The sequence below is a fragment of the Salmo salar genome, chromosome 22 (assembly GCF_965601325.2).
Source record: "Salmo salar chromosome 22, fSalSal1, whole genome shotgun sequence".
NCBI classification, from domain to species: Eukaryota; Metazoa; Chordata; class Actinopteri; order Salmoniformes; family Salmonidae; genus Salmo; species Salmo salar.
The window spans coordinates 38,945,289-38,959,040 of NC_138312.1; the positions used below are offsets into that span (position 1 = coordinate 38,945,289).

The following is a 13,752-nucleotide window of genomic DNA, read 5'->3' on the forward strand; positions in this document are numbered from 1 at the left end:
CATCCGGCCGTGATTGGGAGTCCCATTGGGCGGCGCACAATTGACCCAGCCTCATCCGGGTTTGGCCGGGGTAGGCCGTCATTGTAAATAAGAATTTGTTCTTAACTGAATTGCCTAGTTAAATAAAGGTTAAATTAAAACATATTTTTATATACCAGGCAGTGTGAAAGGAAGGCCAGGAAAAAAATGTAAGACTCAAGCCACCCAAGCCATAGACTGTTCTCTCTGCTTCCGCATGGCAAGCGGTACCAGAGCAACAAGTCTGACACCAACAGACACCTGAACAGCTTCTATCCCCAAGCCATAAGACCGCTAAATAGCAAACAAAATGGCTACATGGACTATCTGCATTGACCATTTTATTTGTATTGACTCACAGGACTCTACACACTCATGCACACTCACACACACACTTAATTTGCTCACACACACATTCATACTGACTCAACACACAGGCACACACACTCACATACAATCATCATACACTGAGTATACAAAACATTAAGGACATTTGCTCTTTCCGTGACATAGACTGACCAGGTGAATTCAGGTGAAAGCTATGATCCCTTATTGATGTCACTTCTTAAACTTCTTAGGGATTGGCATCCCGTCAATGGGACTGTTGTAAATCATGCAGCGCCTTGTGTCACCATTGCAGATTTTTGAGAAACAACAAATGTCGGTACATATAAGTGTCTTATATCGGCTGAAAGCTTAAATTCTTGTTAATATAACTGCACTGTCCAATTTACAGTAGCTATTACTGCGAGAGAAAAAATGCCATGCTATTGTTTGAGAAAACCTCTTAACAACCAAACACTTTTTTCACCGTGATAGGTTTGATAAATTCACCTCTGAAGGTGAAATGTGTACTTACATTCTGAAATCTTGCTCTGATTTATCATCCTTTTTCATATCCTAAAAAGATCCATATAGCATGTATGATCGATTTTGTATTTCCACTCGTTCAATTTGCAAAGAAAGGAATCTGTGAAAATCTCATCCTAAACGTTGTTTCAACGAGTCAAATCACGTTCATATGTAATTCCTCAGAGATCCTAGAACGTAACAAGACTTCACTATATCATTAGGGGTGTAGTATATCCTATAGGACACCATATTTGGTCAGAGAGCAACGCTGTCACAGAGTAGGTCAGGGCGTGACAGGGGGTGCTTTGGGTGGTTTGTCTATGTTTTCTATTTCTATGTTTAAGTTCTAGTTTTTCTATTTCTATGTTGGGTTTTTTGGGTTGATCTCCAATTGGAGGCAGCTGGTCCTCGTTGTCTCTAATTGGAGATCATATTTAAGTAGGGGTTTTTCTTCCTGGGTTTTGTGGGTTATTATATTTTGAGTAGTGTTTGTTTCTCTCTGCGTCACGGTTTGTTGTTTTGTCATATTCAGTTATTTATGTATTGCAAAGTTTCACAGATTAAATAAAATGTGGAACTACAACCACGCTGCACTTTGGTCCGCTCCTTTCGACAGCCGTGACAGAATAACCCACCATCAAAGGATCAAGCTGCGTGGGCAGGAGGACTGGATTAAGCAGTGTGCCCGGGAGGAGATGGCATCCTGGTCGCTAGAGGAGTTGGAGGAAAGGATAGACTGGACGTGGGAGCAGGTATTGGAGAGATACAACAGCCTGCCGGGGAAGCAGGTGGAGGCACGATACCAACGGCGAGGCAAGTGCGAGAGGCAGCCCCCAAAAAACTTTGGGGGCACACAGGGAGATTGGCAGAGTCAAGTTGGAGACCTGTGCCAACTCCCCGTGCTTACTGTGGGGGGCGAGTGATCAAGCAAGCACCATGTTATGCTGAGATATGCACTGTGTCGCCAGTGTGCAGCTACAGCCCGGTGCGCTTGGTGCAAGCTCCTCACAGGTGCCTTGCTAGAGTTGGCATTCAGCCAGGAAGGAGTATGCCTGCTCAGCGTTCCTGGTCTCCGATGTGTCTCTTCGGCCCAGGTTATCCTGCGCCAGCTCTACGCACGGTACCCCCAGTTCGCCAACACAAACCTGTGCGACCTGTCACAACGTCTCGCGCTTGTCGGGCTACGGGGGGTATCCAGCCAGGATGGGTTGTGCCAGCCATAAGCTCCAGATCTCCAGTGCGCCTCCACGACCCAGTATACCATGTGCCTGCTCTGCACACCTGGCCTCCGGCAACGGTCTCCAGTCCGCAACCTCCAGCGACGTTCCCTAGTCCGGTGAGACCTATTCCAGCTCCACGAAGGAAGCCTCCAGCGACGTTCCCTAGTCCAGAACTCCCAGAGACGTTCCCTAGTCCAGAACTCCCAGCGACGTTCCCTAGTCCGGTGAGACCTATTCCAGCTCCACGAATGAAGCCTCCAGTGATGATCTATGGTCCGAAGCCTGTAGAGATGATCCATGGCAAGAAGCCTGTAGGGATGATCCATGGCCCGGAGCCTGTAGGGATAATCCATGGCAAGAAGCCTGTAGGGATGATCCATGACCCAGATCCTGTAGAGATGATCCATGGCGTGAAGCATCCAGTGATGATCTATGGTGCGGAACCTGTAGTGATGATCCATGGCACGGAGCCTGCAGTGACGGCCCACAGTCCGGAACCTCCTGAGACGGACCACAGTCCGGAACCTCCTGAGACGGCCCACAGTCCGGAACCTCCTGAGACGGCCCACAGTCCGGAACCTCCAGCGGCGGCCCGCAGCCCGGAGTCTCCAGCGGTGGCCCGCAGCCCACAACCTCCAGCGGTGGCCCGCAGCCCAGAACCTCCAGCGACAATCCACGGTCCGGTGGTACTAAAGCAGAGGGATCAGCGGGTGGAGCGGGGATTACGCCCTGAACCGGAGCCGCCTCCTCTGCTGGAGGTTGAGGTTATGTGGACTGCATTTGAGCTGCCATAGACAATTATCACCCTCCCTCCCTACCCTCCCTTTTGTTTTGTGGTTTCTTTTGTTGTTTTATGTTGCATTCAGAGTCTGCACCTTTGGGGGGGGGGGGGGGGGGGGGGGGGGTACTGTCGCGTCCTGTTCCTAGTAAGATGTCATTTTCTAGAATAGGTCAGGGCGTGTTTTGGGTTGTTTGTCTATATTTTCTATTTCTGTTTAAGTTCTAGTTTTTCTATTTCTATGTTGGGGTTTTTGGGTTGATCTCCAATTGGAGGCAGCTGGTCCTCGTTGTCTCTAATTGGAGATCATATTTAAGTAGGAGTTTTTCTCCCTGGGTTTTGTGGGTTATTATATTTTGAGTAGTGTTTGTTTCTCTCTGCGTCACGGTTTGTTGTTTTGTCATATTTAGTTATTTATGTATTGCAAAGTTTCACGGATTAAATAAAATGTGGAACTACAACCACACTGCACTTTGGTCCGTTCTTTTCGACAGCCATGACAAACGCCTTCATGGCACGCCGATGACGCGGGCGGTCTTCACTTGAATGACTCAAAAAACACCAATCGGGGTCAAACAAAGCTAGCTAGATAGCCAATGAGCTGGGAAACCATGTATCTGTCGTAAAATGTAGCTACTAACCTTGTACGACAGCATGCCTTTTCATTTTGGACAAAAATTATAAAAACACTCAGAGTTATGAAGTTATGAAAACTGGTTGTTTTGCAAATGTTGAACTTATAATATGGCTACTAATACTGAAAAAGCTAAATCAAATTCCAAGTATACAGATTTGATGATATTCTTGCAGAAAAATGTAATATGAATGCAAATATCTCCACGATTTGCCCAAATGTATTTGGGTGACTTCACACTAAATGTCATGTAGCTCGCTCATACTTCAAGTTATCTGTCTGTAACGTTGCACACACACTGCTGCCATCTTGTGGACACCATCAAAATTACTACCAGAGTGATGGCTAGAAGTGGGACCTTTCTATTGCATTTCAAAGATGGTGATAAAAAAAGGTTGGTTTTTTCTTTGTATTTTCTTCTAAAAGATCTATAGTGTTATATTCTCCTACAATCAATTCACATTTCCACAAACTGCAAAGTGTTTCCTTTCAAATGGTACCAAGAATATGCACATCCTTGTTTCAGGGCCTGAGCTACAGGCAGTTAGATTTGGGTATGTCATTTAGGCAAACAATGAAAAAAAAGGGGGCTATCCCTAAGAACCCACTTCAATCAGTGAAGATGAAGGGGATGAGACATTTAATTGTTTGTACCTTTATTTAACTAGGCAAGTTAGTTAAGAACAAATTATTATTTATAATGACAGCCTGCCTTGTTCAGGAGCAGAACACCAGATTTTTACCTTGTCAGCTCAGGGATTCAATCCACCAACATTTCAGTTACTGGCCCAACGATCTAACGACTAGGCTACCTGCCGCCCCAGGATTGTTTGTATGCCATTTAGACGGTGAATGGGAAGGACAAGATATTTAAGTGCCTTTGAAAAGGGTATGGTAGTAGGTGCCAGGCACACTGGTTTGTGTCAAGAACTGCAATGCCACTGGGTTTTTCACGCTCAACAGTTTCCCCTGTGTATCGAGAATGGTCCACAACCCAAAGGACATCCAGCCAACTTGACACAACTGTTGGAAGCATTGGAGTCAACATGGGCCATGTTTGACATCTTTTAGAGTCCATGCCCTGACGAATTGAGGCTGTTCTGAGGGGCAAAAAGGGAGGGGGGTGGCGCAGCTCAATATTAAGAAGGTGTTCCTAATGTTTTGTATACTGAGTGTACAGTATATGCTGCTGCTACTCTGTTTATCATATATCCTGATGCCTAGTTACCTTACCCCTATACAAATCGACCCCTACCACTCCTGTATCCCTGTACATTTGAAATATGGTATTGGCACTGACCCTGGAACTGACCCTGTATATAGCTTACTTGCTTTCTCATGTTCTTCTTATTTAAATTTGTGTTTTTGTTCTACTTTACCTTATTTTATAGTATAATATTTTTTACTACTGATATTGATTACTGCAGTGTTGGGAAAGAGCTTGCTAGAAAGGCATTTCACTGTATTTGTGCACGTGACAATAAAACTTGAAACATGAAACTTGTGTAATGACCTCAATAGATCATGAATAAACGAATATTCAGGACATTGGATCAAGCTCTCAAATCAAACGGTTTATTCTGTCATGACGTATTATCATTAATGTGATGACATGCTATTTATCATATAATTAACTATGTTCATAATTACGTGATTAAATTAATCAGGCAACCATTAACTCAGTATCCCGGGGAACCATGGGAAAATGTTGTTTAACCTCTTACATCTAGACGTTCCGCTAGCGGAACACCTGCTCCAATATCCAATGATGGGCGTGGCGCGAAATACAAACTCCTCTAAAATCCAAAAACGTCCATTTTTCAAACATATGACTATTTTACAGCATTTTAAAGACAAGACTCTCGTTAATCTAACCACACTGTCCGATTTCAAAAACGCTTTACAGCGAAAGCAAAACATACATTATGTCAGCAGAGTACCCAGCCAGAAATAATCAGACACCCATTTTTCAAGCTAGCATATAATGTCACAAAAAACAAAACCACAGCTAAATGCAGCACTAACCTTTGATGATCTTCATCAGATGACACACCTAGGACATTATGTTATACAATGCATGCATGTTTTGTTCAATCAAGTTCATATTTATATCAAAAACCAGCTTTTTTACATTAGCATGTGACAATCAGAACTAGCATACCCCCCGCAAACATCCGGTGAATTTACTAAATTACTCACGATAAACGTTCACAAAAAACATAACAATTATTTTAAGAATTAAAGATACAGAACTCCTCTATGCACTCGATATGTCCGATTTTAAAATAGCTTTTCGGTGAAAGCACATTTTGCAATATTCTCAGTAGATAGCCCAGCCATCACGATTTACTATTACAAAAGTTTGATTACCTTTGTTGTCTTCGTCAGAATGCACTCCCAGGACTGCTACTTCAATAAAAAATGTTGGTTTGGTCCAAAATAATCCATCGTTATATCCAAATAGCGGCGTTTTGTTCGTGCGTTCTAGACACTATCCGAAGTGTAAATAAGGGTTACGAGCATGGCGCAATTCGTGACAAAAGATTTCTAAATATTCCATTACCGTACTTCGAAGCATGTCAACCGCTGTTTAAAATCAATTTTTATGCCATTTTTCTCGTAAAAAAGCGATAATATTCCGACCGGGAATCTGCATTTAGGTAAACAGACGAAAGAAAACAAAGCATTCTGTCGACGCGGGCACGCGCCTGAGTCTCACAGTACTGTAACCAGCCACTACCCAAACGCGCTACTTTGTTTCAGCCAGAGCCTGCAAAGCCACGATTCAGCTTTTTGCCGCCTTCTGAGAGACCATGTGAGCTGTAGGAAGTGTCACGTAACAGCAGAGATCCTTTGTAATGGATAGAGATGGCAAAGAAGGCCAAGAAATGGTCAGACAGGGTACTTCCTGTACAGAATCTTCTCAGGTTTTGGCCTGCCAAATGAGTTCTGTTATAATCACAGACACCATTCAAACAGTTTTAGAAACTTTGGAGTGTTTTCTATCCAAAGCTAATAATTATATGCATATTCTAGTTTCTGGGCAGGAGTAATAATCAGATTAAATCGGGTACGTTTTTTATCCGGCTGTGAAAATACTGCCCCCTATCCATAACAGGTTAATGAGCTACCGTTTCCCCATTTAACTCAAAGAATATCAGAATATCGATTTCATAGTAGTCACAAATTAATTAATTTCCTCATCAGTCTCATTCTGAATGTTGCATAATTCTTAAATCTGAACAAACCCGGGCCTCACTAAAGCATTCTGTACCACACAAATTGAGGTGATTATTTATTTATTAACAAGCTAAATGATAACATAAGATACACATACACAAACACACACAGTCTAGGCTATTGATTAGAACTTAATACAATGACAACAGGTCCCTAGCGGACCAACAGAATATGACACGTGTTACACAAGACGGAAATTTAAAGAGATAGAGAAAGAGTAAGAGAGAAATTCAACACTTGGATACATTTGTAAACTATGCTTAGTTTTAGCCCTAACACCTTGCCTCGAACTGCCGCTCTTATGGATAAAAAGTGTAATGCATGTATTTACGTGTTGAAGGTCTCCGTTGGGTATCTATTCGCGGGCCGAGTTCCGCTTAGTGGGAAAGGTTTGGCTGACGCCTTGTTCTTTTGTCTTCAGGTGTAAGTCTCTGATTGTTCACACGATGTCACAATGTCCTTTCTCTAAGTCGTCTGTTTCCTTGCACTCGTTCTGTGAGAGTGGTCTTCTCAGGACGGCAAATCAGCCGTGTTGACGCTCACAGCATGGGTAGGAGAGCTGTGTAGACACCCGGTGATTTGTAAAGAATAGCCGGAGGGTCCTGCTTAAATTCACCTTCCTAGATACAGTACATAGAAAAGCTACTCTGCCATGAACTTGATTGTTCAGAGATTTTCTTTGTCTTCAACCTCGTGTTGCATTCCGGCATCATGACTAGTCATAAACCTTAGCTGCAGCACATGGTAAACTTAGTCTGGTATCTGAATTCTTAACTCACATGTTTTATACCCTTGGGTCACAAGGGGCGTTTCCGTCTTAATGGCATGGTCTCTGGGTTCCTGGGGCGTAGCTCATTACAAAGCAAGGTATTAGCATTTACTATGATCTCTTTTAGACAGCTAAAATCACAGTCTTATCGTCACCAAAACATCCTCTTTCATCTGGATATTCTCTACCCAACATAAAGTATCTAAACATCACATATACATTATGAAAACTCTTCAAGTTACAATGTTTTCATTATAACATCCTCATTTAACTTTTAATAACATAGACATACATTTTCATATTCCATCCATCATTGTTACCACCATTTTGGCTTATGAAATATATTGTCCCAAAGTCCATTTATTTGATGTTCTGTAGTTTTGGACTATAAACTCTTCCTAAGGCACACAGACATTCCAGTCTCTCACATTAGAGAATAGAATTGAGTTGGGCTGCTGCCTTATAATTTACGATGGGCGTGAGGTCATAAAAGCCCCCCACCTCCATACCTCTCCCTGTCTGCGGGAGGGAGAGATGTCTCTGTAGAACTGTGATCCACTGTAACAATCCTCACAGGCCAGTCATGACAATTCCTAAACCCTTCACAGGCTACTATATGGTTGTAGGTGACCAACCCCCCCGCCCCCTGCTATTCCACCAACCACAATGACTTCTGGCACCGAACATTCCAGGCATTCCTTTGATTGGTAGACATCAGGGGGATTGGCCTGCTGGACCCTGCAAAACCTAAATAACTGGTAATGAGCACCAACAACACAATAAGAGAATGTCAGAACTCAGAAACAGGGTCGCTACACTAGTTTTAGCCAGCTAGAGTCAGACACATCAAGCTCAGGGCTGAGCCTGACAATAATGATGACTGGGGCATTTGTTGAGTGTTGCGTCTGTCGTGTGTGTGTGTGTGTGTGTGATAAAAACTTGAAACTTGATAAACGGCCGTATCAACACAATTGGGTGTATGGAAATCGAACAGCTAATTGCACAGATTTGTGCCTCTCATTTTGCGTGGCTGCTTGGGCTGCTGTGTAACCCTCACCCTTTCAGATACTTACTTGAAATAATGGGCCTGCAGCCTAATTCAAGATGGCGCCGTGGGTTGGACATGCCTCCAACCAAAACCATACAGCAGCCTTAAATTAAAGCGGCAATCAGCAGTTGAAACAATTACAAAGTGTCCTCCTCGCCCCTGTTTCGTTAAAAAGCTGAGGAATGGCAGGTAGCCTAGTGGATAAGAGTGTTGGGCCAATAACAGAAAGGTTGCTGGTTTGAATCCTTGAGCCAACTAGGTGAAAAATCTGTCAATGTGCCTTTGAGAAAGGTACTTAACCCCAATTGCTCCTGTAAGTTTCTCTGGATACCAGTGGCTTTTAAATGTAAAAATGGATGGGGTTGGAGAAATGTAACCACTCTTAAATTCATAGACAGAGCTACGGATGCAAGGACTGACCATCCCCCATAGTAATGTACTTAATAGGGAATATGATGCTATTTGGGATGCAAGCAAGATTGTAGAGGTCTACGAGTAGGGATGTTACTTGAATGTTTGCATAATGTTTTCAAATGTCCTCTGAACATGGTTCCATGGTTTCTTGTGTTACGTATATATTTATACATAGAGGGTCTCAATAATAACATTTACAGTCAGAAGGTGGACAGTTCTAAATAAGATTCCCCTTAGCTGACATAGCTGATACTATGTCAGCCTTATGACAGCGCTACATAGGCTTTCTGTCAAGGGTGCCTGTGTGAGTGACATGTTTCTGAGGTATCTCCTCGTTTGCCTGAGTCCCTGGCATTTCTCTGGCAGCCCCCTCACGTCAGCCAGGTGCTAAGGAAACAAGGGATTGTGGGAACATATAGAGCGGAGAGAGAGGCTGTCAGGGAAATGTCTGCCTTGTCACAGCAAAGTGAGGACTGACACACACCAATGGACGACTGGATAACCGCAGACTTAGACTGGCAGGGAGAGAGAGGGAGAGCCACATCAGATTTGACATGTTATGGAAGAAAGTAGCTACTGTAGCTAGATTAGCTTTCACACGTTTCCAAATCTCTGCTATATAAGAAGTGGCAATAGGGAAAGTAAATTGTTCTGCATATATACTGTAGAGTAAGTAGTTTTCGTAAGCAAAACTAAACGGTTGTCTTTAAAGCAAGAACACAGATCTGTGCACACAGAGATATAATTATTTAGCTGCAGGCTTGCTGTGTGTGTGGAGCTATCTCTCTCTCTCTCTCTCACTCTCTCTCTCTCTCTCTCTCTTCCTCTCATACTCAGGGGATGGCTGTGTTGTTTTTGGCTTTTCTCTGTGATTGTTTTGAGTGGTCTCGTCCTCCAGTTGCTGTCTCTCAGTGTTTGTCCCAGTATGCTAACATTTCTTTACCATCTCTCTGCCCTCTCTGTCCTCTCTCAGGCTGTGCCTTCCTAACCTACTGTACCAGAGAGTCGTCCCTGAAAGCTCAGAATGCCCTCCACGAGCAGAAGACCCTGCCAGGGGTAAGTTACCACCACAGTGTCATAGTCTTCATACCCTATATAGTGTACTACTTCTGACCAGAGCTAGTTCACTAAATAGGGAAGAGGGTGGCCATTTGCTCTATGTACTGTATGTCCCCTCAAGCACCTTCTCATACAGCCAGGAGAATACATGGTGAACTAATGGTAAAATAATGATGTTTCTAGAGACAATATCATTCTCATCGTCACTCAATGCCTAGGTTTACGTCCACTGTATTCACATCTGTCTGTACATTATGCCTTGAATCTATTCTACAGTGACCAGAAACCTGCTCCTTTTACTCTCTGTTCCGAACGTACTACAGGACCAGTTCTTATAGCATTTAGCCGTACCCTTATCCGACTCTGCTCCTCTGGTGATGTAGAGGTTAATCCAGGCCCTGCAGTGCCTAGCTCCACTCCCATTCCCCAGGCGCTCTCATTTGTTGAATTCTGTAACCGTAAAAGCCTTGGTTTCATGCATGTTGACATAAGAAGCCTCATCCTTAAGTTTGTTTTATTCACTGCTTTAGCACACTCTGCCAACCCGGATGTCTGAGCCATGTCTGAATCGTGGCTTAGGAAGACCAAAAACCCTGAAATGTCCATCCCTAACTATAACATTTTCTGACAAGATAGAACTGCCAAAGGTGGTTGACTTCCAATCTACTGCAGAGATAGCCTGCAGAGTTCTGTCTTACTGTCCAGGTCTGTGCCCAAACAATTTGAGCTTCTACTTTTAAAAATCCACCTTTCCAGAAACAAGTCTCTCCTCGTTGCTGCTTGCTATAGACCACCTTCTGCCCCCAGCTGTGCCCTGGACACCATATGTGAATTGATTGCCCCCCATCTATTTTCAGAGCTCATGCTGTTAGGTGACCTAAACTGGGACATGCTTAACACCGCGGCCATCCTACAATCTAAGCTTGATGCCCTCAATCTCACACAATTTATCAATGAACCTACCAGGTACAACCCCAAATCCGTAAACACGGGCACCCTCATAGATATCATCCTAACCAACCTGCCCTCCAAATACACCTCTGCTGTCTTCAACCAGGATCTCAGCGATCACTGCCTCATTGCCTGCATCCGTAATGGGTCTGCGGTTAAGCAAACACCCTTCATCACTGTCAAACGCTCCCTAAAACACTTCAGCGAGCAGGCCTTTCTAATCGACCTGGCCCGGGTATCCTGGAAGGATATTGACCTCATTCCGTCAGTAGAGGATGCCTGGTTATTCTTTAAAAGTGCTTTCCTCACCATCTTAAATAAGCATGCCCCATTCAAAAAATGTAGAACCAGGAACAGATATAGCCCTTGGTTCACTCCAGACCTGACTGCCCTTGACCAGCACGAAAACATCCTGTGGCGTATGGCATTAGCATCGATTAGCCCCCGCAAAGGAAAGCAAAGGCTAGCTTTTTCAAACAGAAATGTGCATCCTGTAGCACAAACTCCAAAATGTTTTGGGACCATGTAAAGACCATGGAGAATAAGAGCACCTACTCCCAGCTGCCCACTGCACTGAGGCTAGGAAACACTGTCACCACTGATTAATACACGATAATTGAGAATTTCAATAAGCATTTTTCTACGGCTGGCCTTGCTTTCCACCTGGCTACCCCTACCCCGGTCAACCGCCCTGCACCCCCTGCAGCAACTTGCCCAAGCCTCCCCCTTTTCTCCTTCACCCAAATCCAGATAGCTCATGTTCTGAAAGAGCTGCAAAATCTGGACCCCTACAAATCAGTCGGGCTAGACAATCTGGACCCTGTCTTTCTAAAATTATCCGCAGAAATTGTTGCAACCCCTATTACTAGCCTGTTAAACCTCTCTTCCGTATCGTCTGAGATCCCCAAAGATTGGAAAGCTGTAGCGGTCATCCCCCTCTTCAAAGGGGGAACACTCTAGACCCAAACTAATATAGACCTATATCTATCCTACCCTGCCTTTCTAAGGTCTTCAAAAGTCAAGTTTGCAAACAGATCACCAACCATTTCTAATCCCACCGTACCTTCTCCGTTATGCAATCTGGTTTCCGAGCTGGTCATGGGTGCACCTCAGCCACGCTCAAGGTCCTAAACGATATCATAACCGCCATCGATAAGAGGCAATACTGTGCAGCTGTATTCATCGACCTGGCCAAGGCTTTCGACTCTGTCAATCACCACATTCTTATCGGCAGACTCAACAGCCTTGGTTTCTCAAATGACTGCCTCGCCTGGTTCACCAATTACTTCTCAGACAGAGTTCTGTGTGTCAAATCGGAGGAACTGTTGTCCAGACCTCTGGCATTCTCTATGGGGCTGCCACAGGGTTCAATTATCGGGCCAACTCTTCTCTGTATACATCAATGATGTCACTCTTGCTGCTGGTGATTCTCTGATCCACCTCTACGCAGACAACACCATTCTGGATACTTCTGGCCCTTCTTTGGACACTTTGTTAATTAACCTCCAGACGAGCTTCAATGCTGTACAACTCTTCTTCCGTGGCCTCCAACTGCTCTTAAATGCAAGTAAAACTAAATGCATGCTCTTCAACTGCTTGCCTCTCCTTCCAGACTCACATTAAGCATCTCCAATCCAAATTTAAACCTAGAATCGGCTTCCTATTTCGCAACAAAGCATCCTTCACTCATGCTGCAAACATACCCTCGTAAAACTGACTAAACTACCGATCCTTGACGTTGTCATTTACAAAATAGCCTCCAACACTATACTCAGCAAATTGGATGCAGTCTTTCACAATGCCATCCATGCTCTCGTTGGCTGGCCCTCGCTTCATATTCGTCGCCAAACCCACTGGCTCAAGGTCATCTACAAGTCTTTGCTAGGTAAAACACCGCCTTATCTCAGGTCACTGGTCACCATAGCAGCACCCACCCGTAGCACGCGCTCCAGCAGGTACAGGTGAAGTCAGAACTTTACATACACCTTAGCCAAATACATTTAAACTCAGTTTTTCACATTTCCTGACATTTAATCCTAGTACAAATTCCCTGTCTTAGGCCAGTTAGGATCACCACTTTATTTTAAGAATGTGAAATGTCAGCATAATAATTATTATTTCTTTCATCATATTCCCAGTGGGTCAGAAGTTTACATACACTCAGTTAGTATTTGGTAGCATTGCCTTTAAATTGTTTAACTTCAGTCAAACGTTTTGGTAACTTTCCACAACCTTCCCACAATAAGTTGGGTGAATTTTTGGCCCATTCCTCCTGACAGAGCTGGTGTAACTGAGTCAGGTTTGTAGGCCTCCTTGCTCGCACATGCTTTTTCAGTTCTGCACACAAATTGTCTATAGGATTGAGGTCAGGGCTTTGTGATGGCCACTCCAATACCTTGACTTTGTTGTCCTTAAGCTATTTTGCCACAACTTTGGAAGTATGCTTGGGGTCATTTGCGACCAAGCTTTAACTTCCTGCCTGATGTCTTGAGATGTTGCTTCAATATATGCACATAATTTTCATGCCTCACCAGTCCCTCTTGCAGCAAAGCACCCCCACAACATGATGCTGCTACCCCCAAGCTTAACGGTTGGGATGGTGTCTTCGGCTTGCAAGCCTCCCCCTTTTTCTTCCAAATATAATGATGGTCATTATGGCCAAACAGTTCTATTTTTGTTTCATCAGACCATAGGACATTTCTCCAAAAAGTATAATCTTTTTCCCCATGTGCAGTTGCAAACCGTAGTCTGGCTTTTGTATGGCAGTTT

At 43.9% G+C, this 13,752-nt stretch overlaps 1 protein-coding gene across 9 annotated transcripts in view; it reads left to right on the forward strand.

Moving 5' to 3' along the window:
* LOC106583566 (CUGBP Elav-like family member 4) overlaps positions 1-13,752 on the forward strand; it is a 129,223-nt gene that overhangs the window by 24,369 nt on the left and 91,102 nt on the right. For all 9 annotated transcript variants that reach the window (XM_045705391.2, XM_014167906.3, XM_014167901.3 and 6 more), the window contains exon 2: positions 9,947-10,029. In XM_045705391.2, the coding sequence (XP_045561347.1) occupies positions 9,947-10,029 (83 nt within the window). The remainder of the gene's footprint in view (positions 1-9,946; positions 10,030-13,752) is intronic.